We start from the raw sequence: 13,298 nt of genomic DNA on the forward strand, positions 1-13,298 counted from the left end.
TATTTATCTATCTATTCATCCATCGATCCATCCTCTATCTACTCATCCATCTATCTATCCATCCATCTATCTACTCATCCATCCATCATATATCTACTCATCTACCCATCCATCCATCATCTATTTACTCATCTATCCATCCATTCATCCATCCATCTACTCATCTATCCATCCATCCATCATCTATCTACTCATCTATCCATCCATCCATCCATCATCTATCTACTCATCTATCCATCCATCCATCTATCATCTATTTACTCATCTATCCATCCATTCATCCATCCATCTACTCATCTATCCATCCATCCATCCATCATCTTACTCATCTATCCATCCATCCATCCATCTATCATCTATTTACTCACCTATCCATCCATTCATCCATCCATCTACTCATCTATCCATCCATCCATCATCTTTTTTTTATTAATAAATTTTATTAATTTTACAATTAAGACAAACCAACAACGCATACACAAATGAAAGAAAAGAAAAGAAGGAGAAGAAAATAGAAAGAAAAAATAGAAAGCAATTAAAAACATTCTCATCTCAAAATTGATTAGGAAAGTATGCATTTAGTATCGCATGTCTTAACAGCAGCGAGGATTATCTTGGCACAATATTAGAAAGATGAAGAAACACCGCAAGAGGAAGAGATAATTAAGAAGATATTAGGTTGTGCAGAAATGGACAGACTTACACTGAAAATCAAGCAGAAAGAAGACACAGAATATCATCAAACATGGAATTTATTTTATCAGTGGTTGGAAAAACGGGGTGGAGAGTAAGAAATAGAATCTGTATTGTTAAGCAAATTAAATACCCAGACAACACAATGTTTATTAAGCACTAAGAAATGTAATTAATAGAAAATTAATAAAATGTAAAAAAAAAAATAGTGACCACATCACTCTCTCCAGATCATCCTTAGGGTTTTTGACCAATAAATCCCAGAGCTGGTGTTGTTATTGCTACTCACCTGATCGATGTAGTAGGCGGTGCCCGCTCGAATCTCCCTTCGCTGTTTGAGATCAGTTTCCGTTGTGTCCCTTGAAAGTGCCATATATTCCACCTCTCGTTTGGTCAATTCCTACAGAAAGTGGAATTGAATTGGATGAGAAAAAAAAATATTTTTAAGCTGCAGAATTTAACCTCAAACGGTTCAATGCGGCACAAACTCAAACAGTCACCAAACAGAAACGAATCTAAGGCTGAAGGAACGGTTGTAGGCATTTGGTATTTTAGAGACGGTTGTAGGAATTGGGTATTGTCTCATTTAATGAAAAGAAGGACTGGGGGTGACATGATAGCAGTCTTCCAATATTTGAGGAGCTGCCCCAGAGAAGAGGGAGTCACGCTATCCTCCAAAGCACCTGAGAGCAGAACAAGAAGCAATGGGTGGAAACTACTCCATGGTACAAGCAACTAGAATTAAGTAGAACCTTCCGAACAGTGAGGATAAGTCATTGGCGGAAGGACTTGCCTTCAGAAGTTCTGGTGTTCCATCACTGGAGGCTTTTAAGAAGAGATTAGACAACCATTTTGTCTGAAATGGTGTAGGGTTTCCAGCTTAAGCAGGGGGTTGGACTAGATGACCTCCAAGGTCTCTTCCAACTCTATTCTGAAACTTAGTTTGGTGTTCCCTTTCAGTCATCACGGTTTCAAAGTTTTAGAATTATACATGGTTTGATCAGTAACCAAGATGCAACTTGTCAATTTCTCTACAGAGGAAGTTCACTGGTTAAGAGTGACCGGGGTAAAAAATGGGTGAAGAAACCAAGGAATTGGTCTTCCTTCCCATTTCTAGCAATATAGAGATATCAATCAAAAGATATCGATCAAGGTTACATTCAGGCCTTAAGGCAGACAGTCTAGGCAACTGAATGTCGATGAGATTCTCAAGAACGCAGGTCATGGTTGTCCAAAAGGTGCTTTTTTTACAAAAAAATAAATAAAAAATCACTGGACTTTCTTGTTGGTTTTGTTTGTTTTTTTTACTTTGAAAACGTTTCGCTTCTCATCCAAGAAGCTTCTCTTGGATTTTGGGAAAAAAAAAAAAAGATAGCTGATTGAGAGGAATCCTGGGAGTTGTAGTCCACACATCTTAAAAGTTGCTGAAGGTTGAGAAACGATGCTCTATCCTGGAGGAGTTGGTGTGTGTGTGTGTGTGTGTCCAAACTCGATTTTATTGAGGGCTGCATCAGGGTTGTGTTTGACCTTCGGGGCTGGGAGGGGGGCGGCTCGACATCACTTGTGTTGGGGGCACCTGTGGTGGCCAAGTGCTAAGGGAGGACTTCCCTGAGACCTTCTCCCACTCTCATTATAATCTCCCTTCCTTCCTTCCTTCCTTCCTTCCTTCCTTCCTTCCCTTTTTCTTTCTCTCTGTTCTTTCTTCTTCCTTCCCCTCTTTCCTTATTTCTCCTTCCTTGCTCTCTTCCCATCTTCCCTTCTTTTTCGCTCTTTCCCTTTCTTCTTTTTCCTTCCTTCCTTCTCTTTTTCCTTTCCTCTTCCTTCTTCTTCCTTCCCCCTTTCCTTTTGTTCTTTCCTCGCTCTCTTCCCATCTTTCCTTCTTTGACTTTCCCTTTCTTCTTTCCTTCCTTCTCTTCTTTTTCCTTTCCTCTTCATTTCCTTCCTTCTTCCTTCCCCTCTTTCCTTTTTCTCGTCTTTTTCCTTCCCTCTTCATCTCCTTTCTTCTTCCTTCCCCTCTTCCTTTTTTCTCTTCTTTTTCTTCCTCTTCATCTCCTTTCTTCTTCCTTCCCCTCTTCCCTTCTTTTCCTTCTTTTTCCCTTCCCTCTTCATCTCCTTTCTTCTTCCTTCCCCTCTTCCCTTCTTTTTCCTTCCCTGCTCTCTTCCCACCTTCCCTTCTTTGTCTTTCCTCTTTCCCTTTCTCCTTCTCCGCCCCTTCTTACAGGCTCAAATGCAAAAAAAAAAAGGGAAAACAAATCTCCTTTCGTTTTGTTTTGAGTTCGTTTGGATAGCCCTCTGCCAGCGAAGAAGAAGAAAACGGAGGAGCCTCCGTTTTCTGCCGCAACAGCCTCCTGCAGCCCTCTGCCAGGGGAAATGGAGGATGGAGAGGACGGTTGCACACAGCCCCACGGCACGAAGTCGTGCTGAAAACGGGGCATGGGGGTGGGTGGGCTGCACCTAACCCTAATCCCCATCTCCGTTTTCGACGGCAGAAGCGTCGCGGGCCAGCCCTTCGCCCATTTCCAGGCCAGATCTTGCCCGCCCTTCCTGGGGCCCTGAGTTTGACATCCTTGCTCCAAATGAAAATCCGGAGCCCGAACCTTACCAGGTATTGCATGGCGATAGAACGTCGAAGGGGTCCCGGAGGCCCAATCAGGAAGACATCTTGTCCCAGCAGGTCCTTCTGCATGATCCACCTGAGATGCTGAACCACAGACTGAGCCACGGAGTCTGAAACTAAAAGGAAAGGCCGTGCCATGAACTCGCAAAGCTTTTAAAGGATTCGTTCCACATTCTCGCGCTGACAACTGACTTAGAAGGACTTGGTTGTCCCTTTGAAGGGACACTAATTGGCGTACATTAAAATGAAATTTCATCGCGTACAGGCACTCAAAGGGTCTCCACCTCCAGCATACACTACATAAACATGAGAAGATAAGATAGAAGATAGAGAGATACGATAGATATCTATCAGTTCTCTTTCCCCCTCCAACTGCCTCCCTATTTACTTTCGTATTTTGTATCTTATCTTATAACCTAATCAAATGTCTTTAAAACAAAAACCTTTCAGACCCTGGCCTTGAATTTTCTTTGTCCTTCCTACTCTTAGGTAAGTGCTTGGCCTTCTCTCTGGATTAAGCCGGATCCTGCTTGCACCAATTCCACGTTTGTGCAACAAATTTGCTCTTGTATGGTTCTCACTTGACTGCATGAAAATTTAAATATCCTTTGTGACAATCTTCTATGCTATGTATATTTTTTTAAGAACTATTGATATTATCGAATACTAGCTCTAGGCTTCGCTACCAAACTACGTGGTCGGGCTTAGTTTTTTTGGGGGGAGAAATTCTGTCTCTGCCTCCCAGCATCCATCAGTATTCATCTGGCTAGCGTCCTCTCAGTGTGTGAGAGAGTTGAGGGCTGTTTGGAAACTGAAGCAGTATTGGCTGGGTGAGCAGGAAGGAGACAGCAAGGAGCCTGGGCGTGGCTTAGCTCAAATGTTGTGTACTAAAGCTGCTTGGTGCTATGAAACTGAAACTCCTCAGCTTTTGTGTTTTGCATTTGGAAGAGATTTCTTTTTTTCAGGTGGGGACGGGGAGTAGAACTCCTTAGCATCAGAGCGTGTTAATAATAATAATAATAATAATAATAATAATAATAATAAATGAAATTCTAATGCGCTGATGGTCATTTAGAAAAATCCTTTCTTAGTAAGCCCCTAGAATCCAAGAAGAACCAACGTGCCAAATTTCAAGTTTGTAGGCTTTACGGTTCTGGAGATTTTGTGATGATGCATGAATGGTATGTATGTTTGTATGTTGATAAGATTATAAAGATGCTTATACTGTATTTCAACACTTGGGAGACCTAGAAAGCACACTGTTCAATATAGAAATGGAATTTGCGATACAAAACCAATAAAAAATATTAAAACAGTAAATTTTCTTTGTGACAATGACCTCCCTTTTGACCCGTGGGAAAAAAAAGACGATAAACCCAGGATCGCAGTCTGTGGACAGGAACCCAGGAACGGAGTGTGTCACCCTTAGGAAATAAGTACTCAACTTCACTGGAATAAAGGGCAAAAAAAACCAACAACAACACGACAACGAAGAACAGGAGACTGGGGGAGAGTGCAACCTCCCGGAGAGAAAATTGCAAACACACAACGGTGCCAAGTTTATCCCGTCCAAAAAAAAAGGCCCTGAGCTTTATTTAAGAGTTTGTACAGAGCAACCAAAAGGGGCTTCACAACAAGTCGATCACAGGTAGTCCTCAGCTGAACAACAGTTTGTTTAGTGACCGTTCAAAGTTACAGCGGCACTGGGGGAAAAAAAGGGGGGGACTGTCCCAAAGAAGAGGGAGTCAAGCTATTCCCCAAAGCACCTGAAGGCAGGACAAGAAGCAACGGGTGGAAATTAATCAAGGTGAGAAGCAACCTGGAATTAAGGAGAAACTCCACAACAATGAGAGCAATCGACCAGTGGAACGGCTTGCTACCAGGAGTTGTAGGTGCTCCATCACTGGAGGTGTTTAAGAAGAGACTGGACAGCCACTTGTCTGGAATGGTGTGCAGGGTCTCTTGCCTGAGCAAGGGGTTGGACTAGAAGACCTCCCAAGGTCCCTTACTACTCTGTTATTCTGTTGATGCTATATTCTGACAGCATCCAGAGAGAAGTAAGAGCAGAAATACTTCAGAATGGCACCTCCTTTTTCAAGCTTTCTAAAAGGCTACCATGGTCTAAAACAAGGGTCTTCAAACTTGCCAATTCGTGTGAATTTCATTTTTAAGGTGTGCCAGTGTGCCCACAGTAAAAAAAAATGACAATAAAGGCTATCTTATAACTCAGGTCTTAATCTATGTTTTTAAATCGCTAAAGAGTTACAACCCTCGTAGCAATTCTGTTTATTTTTTGCAATCTAGCGGGATGTTGCTAGTAAATTAGCAAGCTCACATCGTTCTATTTTAGATACAGTTTGAAGGAAAGGAATTGGATCAAATTTAAGAAATGCCTAAAATAGAAACTCAATTCAAAACTATCTTCCACGAAGAACAGAACATAAATAGCACAAATGCTATTCTGAAAACAAGGATAGTCCCAAGGATTTTAGGGGATAACCTGTTAAACCCCCAAATGCATTTATGACTTCTTACTTATCTTCATTCTCCTAATATTTAGTCTAGAATTTTAATCCTCTATTTGTGTCTCACTTAAGTTCACAAATATTTAGTTGAACTTATTTATAGAATTCACCAATGCAGTTAAGGAACCCAGAAGGACAATAAAAATGTTTCCTCTTTCAGTTGTTGTTTCATGTATTTATCTTGTTTCATTTCAATAAAATTAATTTCGTTGTTTTGTTTGGTCAAAAAAAATCATTTTCAGGAAACTCGCAAGAATGATTCTCCTTGCTTTAAGCATCACAAAGAACTGGATGAGATTAGAACTATATTATTTGCAAATGGACTTCAGTAAAGCAAAAACCAAAATTAAAATCAAATTGGAATTATATAAGATACATTTAATGTTAAATAAAGACAAGCTATATACAATTAAAATCTAAAATTGATACAAACGTCCTAATGATTCTTAAAATCATTACCACGCGTTTCAATTTTAAAAACTCTGATATTTAAGCATCCAGCATTTAAAACAAATACTTATTTTTTTCCCCACTAATATATCGCATTATAAATGCAAAAATAGATATTCAATTTTTTAAGATTCCTGAACTACAAGCACAAACATCCAAAATGGTTTATTACTATATATCTGTCTTCACATTCCACTAATGTTATCAGATGTAAACTATTCCATTGTTTTTAATCACGATGCATAAATGGGTGGAACAAATGCAAACAAGGTTAATATTTTTGAAAGTAATAATTTTGCTCAAAATGGGTGTTTTGTGTGAATACCCTGCCTCTAAGTTGTCACGCAGAAAATATATCTATGTGATCGCTAGGAACTGAAAACAATTTGATAGCACATAATCAATCAAAATCTGCCTCTAAAATTGTATAAACAGTACTGAAAAATTTGGCTGCTGGAGCAAGGAAAATAAATAATTCTTATGACAGTATTTATTCTGTGGGGTGTGTTCTACAGGACCATGAAAATCTTAAAAGCTTCCCTTAGCCAATATTGGACTACATTTTGTAAGCCAACATCTGCATTAAACGAATTGCTAATTTCCGTAATCTGGTTTACAGTGTTTACGAGGAAATTCTTATTTGAACTGTCACATAAAAAGAAGAGTGACATGTGAGTAAATGGGTAAAAAAAAATTGCAATGCACTAATTGCCTGCTTTAATTTGATGAGATTGTGACAGCAGTGGGATTCAATTTTTTTTACTACTGGTTCTATGGGTGTGGCTTGGTGGACGTGGCAGGGGAAGGATACTGTAAATCTCCAGTCAGAGGTGGTATTTGCCGGTTCTCCGAACTATTCAGAATTTCTGCTACTGGTTCTCCAGAACTGGTCAGAACCTGCTGAATATCACGTCTGAATTGTGATGACCCAAAGGAGCGTGGCACAAAGGCAACCCAGTCAGATAATCCGTAGGAGTCCCTTTATTAGTTCCAACTTTGCCCCCCGTGTCCTGGTTACCTTCTGGCTGGAGAAAAACTCTCCCAGGAACAGCCTTTGGCTGCAGAGAATCAAGTCCAAAACGTGGTCATCAAAAACTGTAACTATAAGTCCAATCAAGGCAAAATGAGGCAATTAGTTTGGCAGGGCAGGAGCAAGAATTCCAGACGCGAAGGCACACTCAATATGGTTGGGAAGATGCCAGGAACACAGATAACCAAAGTCAACAAAAGATAAACTCATGTTTGTTCCCAGCAGCTGCCACACTCAGCCTGTATCTCTTTTCCCAGATGTGGCTAATGAAGGGAATCAGGGCCCTTTCCTCCCCTGTAAGCCACACAAACCACGTTGCTCCCTTCTCCGCTCCTCCCTGCGTGCCCTAGGATGAAGAGAGGGTGGATCTGGGTCTTCCTCTGAACTCCCTCTCCCTTGTTCTCCCTCTCCCCTGCTCTGCCCAGCTGGATTTTGCCCTTCCCCAGTTTCCTCCACAGCCAACGGAAAAGCCAGGCTGTTCCTGGGAGACTTTTTCTCCAGCCTAGCAGATAACCAGGACATTGGGGCAAAGTTGGAGCTAATAAAGGGACTCCTACTGAGTTCGTGGACTCCCTCTGATCACATCACAGTTCCCCCCAGCAGTTCTGCAGAGCACGGGTCAGGAATCACTGGACTAGACTTTTACTTTGAGCTTAATTTTAAGATCACACAGCTTCTTACTGTAGTTCACCGGGACCAGTTCTGGATTTTTGGGCTTTCTCAGTTTGTAGGACACATCTCCAATAGTCACAGTGTCACCTGAAAGGGAGAAATAAGAGTCACCTATAGGCCCAAACACACTGCTAGCCATGTTTAGTTTACTTTATTGTCACTGCACCTTGTACAACGAAATTAAATACCATCTTCAGTGTACATTATAACTATAAATAAATAAAACAAACAAACACACCTCCTTCGCATTCTATACAATTGCATTGAAAATCCCTATAATATTGCATTAATCATGCACTACACAGTAGAATTCAATAGAGCTACTGCCCTGGGATAGAAGCTGTTTTTCAGCCTATTTGTCCTTGTTTTTATTATTGTCCTGTACTGTCTGCCAGACGGTAATAGTTAAAAAAAAAGGGGGTTCCCAGGATGAGATGGATCTTTGAGAATGTTTTGAACTTTCTTAAGGTAGCAGGAGCTATAAAGCTCTTCCAAAGAGGGGAGAGGGCAACCCATGATCTTCTGGGCAATGACATTAACCCTCTGGAGTGCTTTCCTATCTGCCCCAGTGCAATTGGCAAACCATACAGAGGTGTAGTAAGTTAAGTTAAGATGGTGCAGCGGTCGAAGATCACCAGCAGTTTCTCATCCAGTTGTTTTCTGAGAAGCCTCAGGTAGCATAATCTCTGCTGGGCCCTTTTGACCAGGGCTGCAATGTGGGCACCCCAGGTCAGGTCCTCTTTTAGGGTAACACCCAGAAACTTAAAACTGGCCACTTATTCCACTTGGGTCTCCATTGTCCTACAAGAAGTTATCTTTTCTGTTTTAAACCAAAAAATAATAATAATAATAGTCTTTTAGTGCCTTATTCACAAACTGGCCACAACTGAACTAAAAATTTCTGTTGTTAAGTGAGGTATTTGTTAAGTGGGTCTTGCCTCATCTTACGACCTTTCTTGCCACACATTGTTCAATGAATCACTGCGGTTGATGAGTAACCTGGTCGTTAAGTGAATCCGGCTTCCCCATTGACTTTGCACGTCACATTGACGTGACCCCTGGGACATTGCAACTGTCATAGGTACATGCCAGTTGCCAAGCCTCTGAATTTTGATCGCGTGACCACGGGGTTGCTGCAACGGTTGTGGAGTGTGGAAAAACAAGTCCTACGTCGCTTCAAACCTTCGTCACTTTGAATGATCCCTAAATGAATAGTTGTAAGTCGAGGACTATCTGTATTATATTTGCATGCCGTGTGGGGATGTTAAGTCCAAGTCCAAACCGCATCAGGTTTTGGTCACCACAATACAAAAAAGATGTTGAGACTTTGGAAAAAGTGCAGAGAAGAGCAACTAAGACGATGAAAGGTCTGGAGATTAAAATATATGAAGAACAGTTGCAGGATTTGGTTCGGGCTAGTCTAGAGAAAAGAAGGACGAGGGTGGAGACGATAGCAGTCTTCCAATATTTGAAGGGCTGCCACAAAGAGGAGTGGGGGTCAATTTATTTGCCAAAGCACCAGAAGGCAAGACAAGAAACAATGGATGGAAACTAATCCAGGAGAGAAGTAACCTGAAATTGAGGAGAAACTTCTTAACAGTGAGAACAATCAACTAGTGGAAGAGCTTGCCACCAGGAGTTGTGGGTGATCTATCAATGGAGCTTTTAAGAAGAGACTAGACAGCTATTTATCTGGAATGATGTGTAGGGTCTCCTGCTTGAGCAAGGGGTTGGACTAGAAGACCTCCAAGGTCCCTTCCAACTCTATTATCCTGTTGATGCTACATTCTGACAGCATCCAGGGAGAAGTAAGAGCGGAAATACTTCAGAATGGCACCTCCTTTTTCAAGCTTTCTAAAAGGCTACCCTGGTGTAAAATAAGGGTCTTCAAACGTGGCCAGTTTAAGACTTGTGGACTTCAATTCCTGAGCTAACATGACTGGAGGAGGAATTCTGGGAGTTGAAGTCTACAAGTTTTAAAGCTGTCAAGTTTGAAGATCCCTGGTCTAAAAAGTCTGCTGGTTGAGCAAGGGGTTGGAGTAGAAGACCTCCAAGGTTCCTTCAAGCTCTAACCTGATTCTGACTATAGTTTTAGAAAATTGCTCAGGAAAATTGGAGCTCCAATTATGGAGACAAGATAGCCTGGCCTGTTTTATATTCTCTGCCTCTTTTCTGAGGTCTCTGGATTTTCATAAGTAGCTTGACCCCGTATGTCACAGCTTTGGAGCTGATAGCAGAAGCATGGAAGGGGAAAAAAAAACCTCCATGTTATCCTCACCTCTGCCCTCCCCCTGTGGAAACCCAGGCATTCAGAAAGCCACTCAGAAGAGAGGCTCTTTGTACAAGGAGGTCATTTTCAGGAAGCGTGTGACTGACAATAATGAAATTAAAGCAATTGTACAACTGTGACCTTGTGATTGGATACAACAGGAGGAGGGAGAAAAAACGCTGCCTGTCAAAAGTTGTTGTGACATGTGGGCAAGTCACCACAAACCCACAGTTGGAGAACCACATTTCAGCCTACGCATGGTGCACGCCCCAGCTTGTGTTGTGTCATCATGGGATCAATTCAGCGTGAGAAACAGCAGTGAGTACAATGAGGGTTGTTTTTCTTCCAGTGCTAAATTCTTCTTAGAAGGCAACTGTAGCTTTCTTCCTGTTTTTCCACCAGTCCCAAGAAGACCAGCCCTCTTCACACAACAAGGTACCCAGAGCAGTTAAGGACACGTTTCTACTTTTGGTTTATACAACGGCCAATAGCTGCATAGTGCTCCAGCTATGAAATTTTTATGCTCCATCTCTCCATACCTATATCTACTATCAACTGGGGGAAGGGAGGGTCACAACTGAGAGAGAGAGAAAGTCAAGGAAGGAAGGAAGGAAGGAAGGAAGGAAGGGTCACCATTGAGAGAAAGAGAAATTTACAGAAGAAAGTCATAAAGAATGAGAAAAAGATCAGAAAGAAAAGTCAGAAAGAGAAAGAAAGAGAGAAAAAGAAAGGTCACCATTGAGAGAGAAAAGGTTACAGAAGAAAGTCAGAAAGAAAAGTCAGAAAGAAAGAAAAGAAAGAAGGAAGAAGGGAGAGAGAGTGATAAGAAAGAAAGAAAGAAAGAAAGAAAGAAAGAAAGAAAGAAAGAAAGAAAGAAAGAAAGAAAGAAAGAAAGAAAGACAGGTAGGTCACTATTGAGAGAAAGTTACAGAAATCAGAAAAGAAAGGAAGGAAGGGACACCATTGAGAGAAAGAAAGATTTACAGAAGAAAGTCATAAAGAATGAAAGAAAGATCAGAAAGAAAAGTCAGAAAGAGAAAGGAGGAGAGAAAGAAAGGTCACCATTGAAAGAGAAAAGATTACAGAAGAAAGTCAGAAAGAAAAGTCAGAAAGAAAGAAAAGAAGGAAAGGTCGCCACTGAGAAAGAAAGTTACAGAAGTCAGGAAAGGAAGGAAGGAAGGAAGGAAAGAAAGTCAGAAAGATAAGAAAGGAAGGAAGGAAGGTTACTATTGAAAGAAAGTTACAGAAGAAAGTCAGAAAGAGAAAGGAGGAGAGAAAGAGAGGTCACCATTGAAAGAGAAAAGGTTACAGAAGAAAGTCAGAAAGAAAAGTCAGAAAGAAAGAAAGAAGGAAAGGTCGCCACTGAGAAAGAAAGTTACAGAAGTCAGGAAAAGAAGGAAGGAAAGAAGGAAGGAAGGAAGGAAAGTCAGAAAGATAAGAAAGGAAGGAAGGAAGGTTACTATTGAGAGAAAGTTACAGAAGAAAGTCAGAGAGAAAAGAACCACCACTGAGAAAGTAAAAAGAGAGTCAGCGAGGGAGGAGGGAAATAAAGAAGGGTGGAAAGAAGGAAGGAGAGAGAAAAGGAAGGGAAGAGAGGCTGAGACCCCAGCTTAGCCAGCCTCCCACCGACCCCCTCGCCGCAGAGCAAGCAGCCCCTCCCTTCCTTCCCCCCAGAAAGCCCCTCTTCCCCCACTTATTTCCAGCTCCCAAGCATGCCCTGCGGGGTCTCCGTCCCCCTCCCACCCCCGGTCCTCACCTTGTCCGCCGTGCAAGGCCCGGAAACCGCCCCGCAGCCCGGCCACCTGCTGCAGGAGGAGGCGGACCCTGCGGGCAGCCGAGGAGCCCGTGCAGGGACCCCCGCCGCCGCCCGCCCTGCCCAGGCACACCACCCGGGCCTGCATGGTCTACCGGTGGAGTTGGAGGAGGAAGGGGGCCCCTGGGGGACGCGGTCCGGCGACGCACCGACTCCGCCCGGAAACGCCGGCGACGCTTTGGAGGGCCGGGCCCGCCTCGGCCGGGGAGGTGCTCGAGCTCTGCAGGGAGACACGGCGAGTTTGGACACGGCTCTTTCCCAGCCTGGGGTGGGGGTCGGAGGGGGAACCGCGAGTTTGGACCCGGCTGGGATTGGGGAAGGGGGGATAGAGAGAAAGGGATAAAGAAAGAAGGGTCTCCCGCTGAAAGAGGAGAGAAAGACGACAGAGAGGGGAAGGGAAGGGAAGGGGAAAGGGAGGGAAGGGAAAAGGAAAAAAAGGGAAGGGAAGGGGAAAGGAAAGAAAAGAAAAGGAAGGAAAGGGAAGGGAAAAGGGAAAGAAAGGGGAAAGGAAAAGAAAAGGAAGGAAAGGGGGAAGGGAGGGAAGGGAAAAGGAAAAAGAAAGGGAAGGGGAAAGGAAAAGGAAAAGAAAAGGAAGGAAAGGGGGAAGGGAGGGAAGGAAAAGGAAAAAAGGGAGGGAAGGAAAGGGAAAGAAAGGGGAAAGGAAAAGAAAAGGAAGGAAAGGGGGAAGGGAGGGAAGGAAAAGGAAAAAAGAAAGGGAAGGGAAAGGAAAAGGAAAAGAAAAGGAAGGAAAGGGGAAAGGAAGGGGAAGGAAAAGGAAAAAAGAAAGGAAAGGAAAAGGAAGGAAGGGAAGGGAAAAAGGAAAAAAGAAAGGAAAGGAAAGGAAAAGAAAGGGAAGGGAAGAAAGAAAGGGAAAGGAAGGGATGGAGAAAGGAAAGGGAAAAAATGAAAGGAAAGGGGAAAGGAAGAAGAAGAAAGGGAGGAAAGAATGAGGGAAGGATGGAGGGTCACCATCAACAAAGAGAGAAAGTTACAGAAGACAAAGGGAGGGAGGGAAGGAAAGAAGGATCACCATTGAGAAAGAGAGTTACAGAAGAAAGAAAGAAAGAAAAAGAGAGGAAGGAAGGATCGCCATTGAGAAAGAGATACAGAAGAAAGTCAAGGAAAGAAAAGTAAGGAAGAAAGAATCATGAAAGAGAGAGAGAAAGGTCGGTCACCACTGAAATAGAAAGAAAGGAGAGACAGAGAAATAGAAAATTACAAAAGAGAGA

The 13,298-nt window shown here is 42.5% G+C and overlaps 1 protein-coding gene across 2 annotated transcripts in view; it reads right to left on the reverse strand.

Moving 5' to 3' along the window:
• The window catches only part of VWA8 (von Willebrand factor A domain containing 8), a 105,798-nt gene extending 93,573 nt beyond the window's left edge, over positions 1-12,225 (reverse strand). For both annotated transcript variants that reach the window (XM_087938043.1, XM_087938042.1), the window contains exons 1-4: positions 12,013-12,225; positions 7,997-8,074; positions 3,296-3,426; positions 983-1,093 (exon numbers count right to left, since the gene is read on the reverse strand). In XM_087938043.1, coding sequence (XP_087794169.1) covers positions 983-1,093; positions 3,296-3,426; positions 7,997-8,074; positions 12,013-12,157 — 465 coding nt within the window. In that variant the 5' untranslated portion in view covers positions 12,158-12,225. The remainder of the gene's footprint in view (positions 1-982; positions 1,094-3,295; positions 3,427-7,996; positions 8,075-12,012) is intronic.
• Positions 12,226-13,298: the final 1,073 nt, after the last annotated feature.

Source organism: Pseudonaja textilis, chromosome 8 (assembly GCF_049901715.1).
Source record: "Pseudonaja textilis isolate UNSWEBS1 chromosome 8, rPseTex1.2, whole genome shotgun sequence".
NCBI classification, from domain to species: domain Eukaryota; kingdom Metazoa; phylum Chordata; class Lepidosauria; order Squamata; family Elapidae; genus Pseudonaja; species Pseudonaja textilis.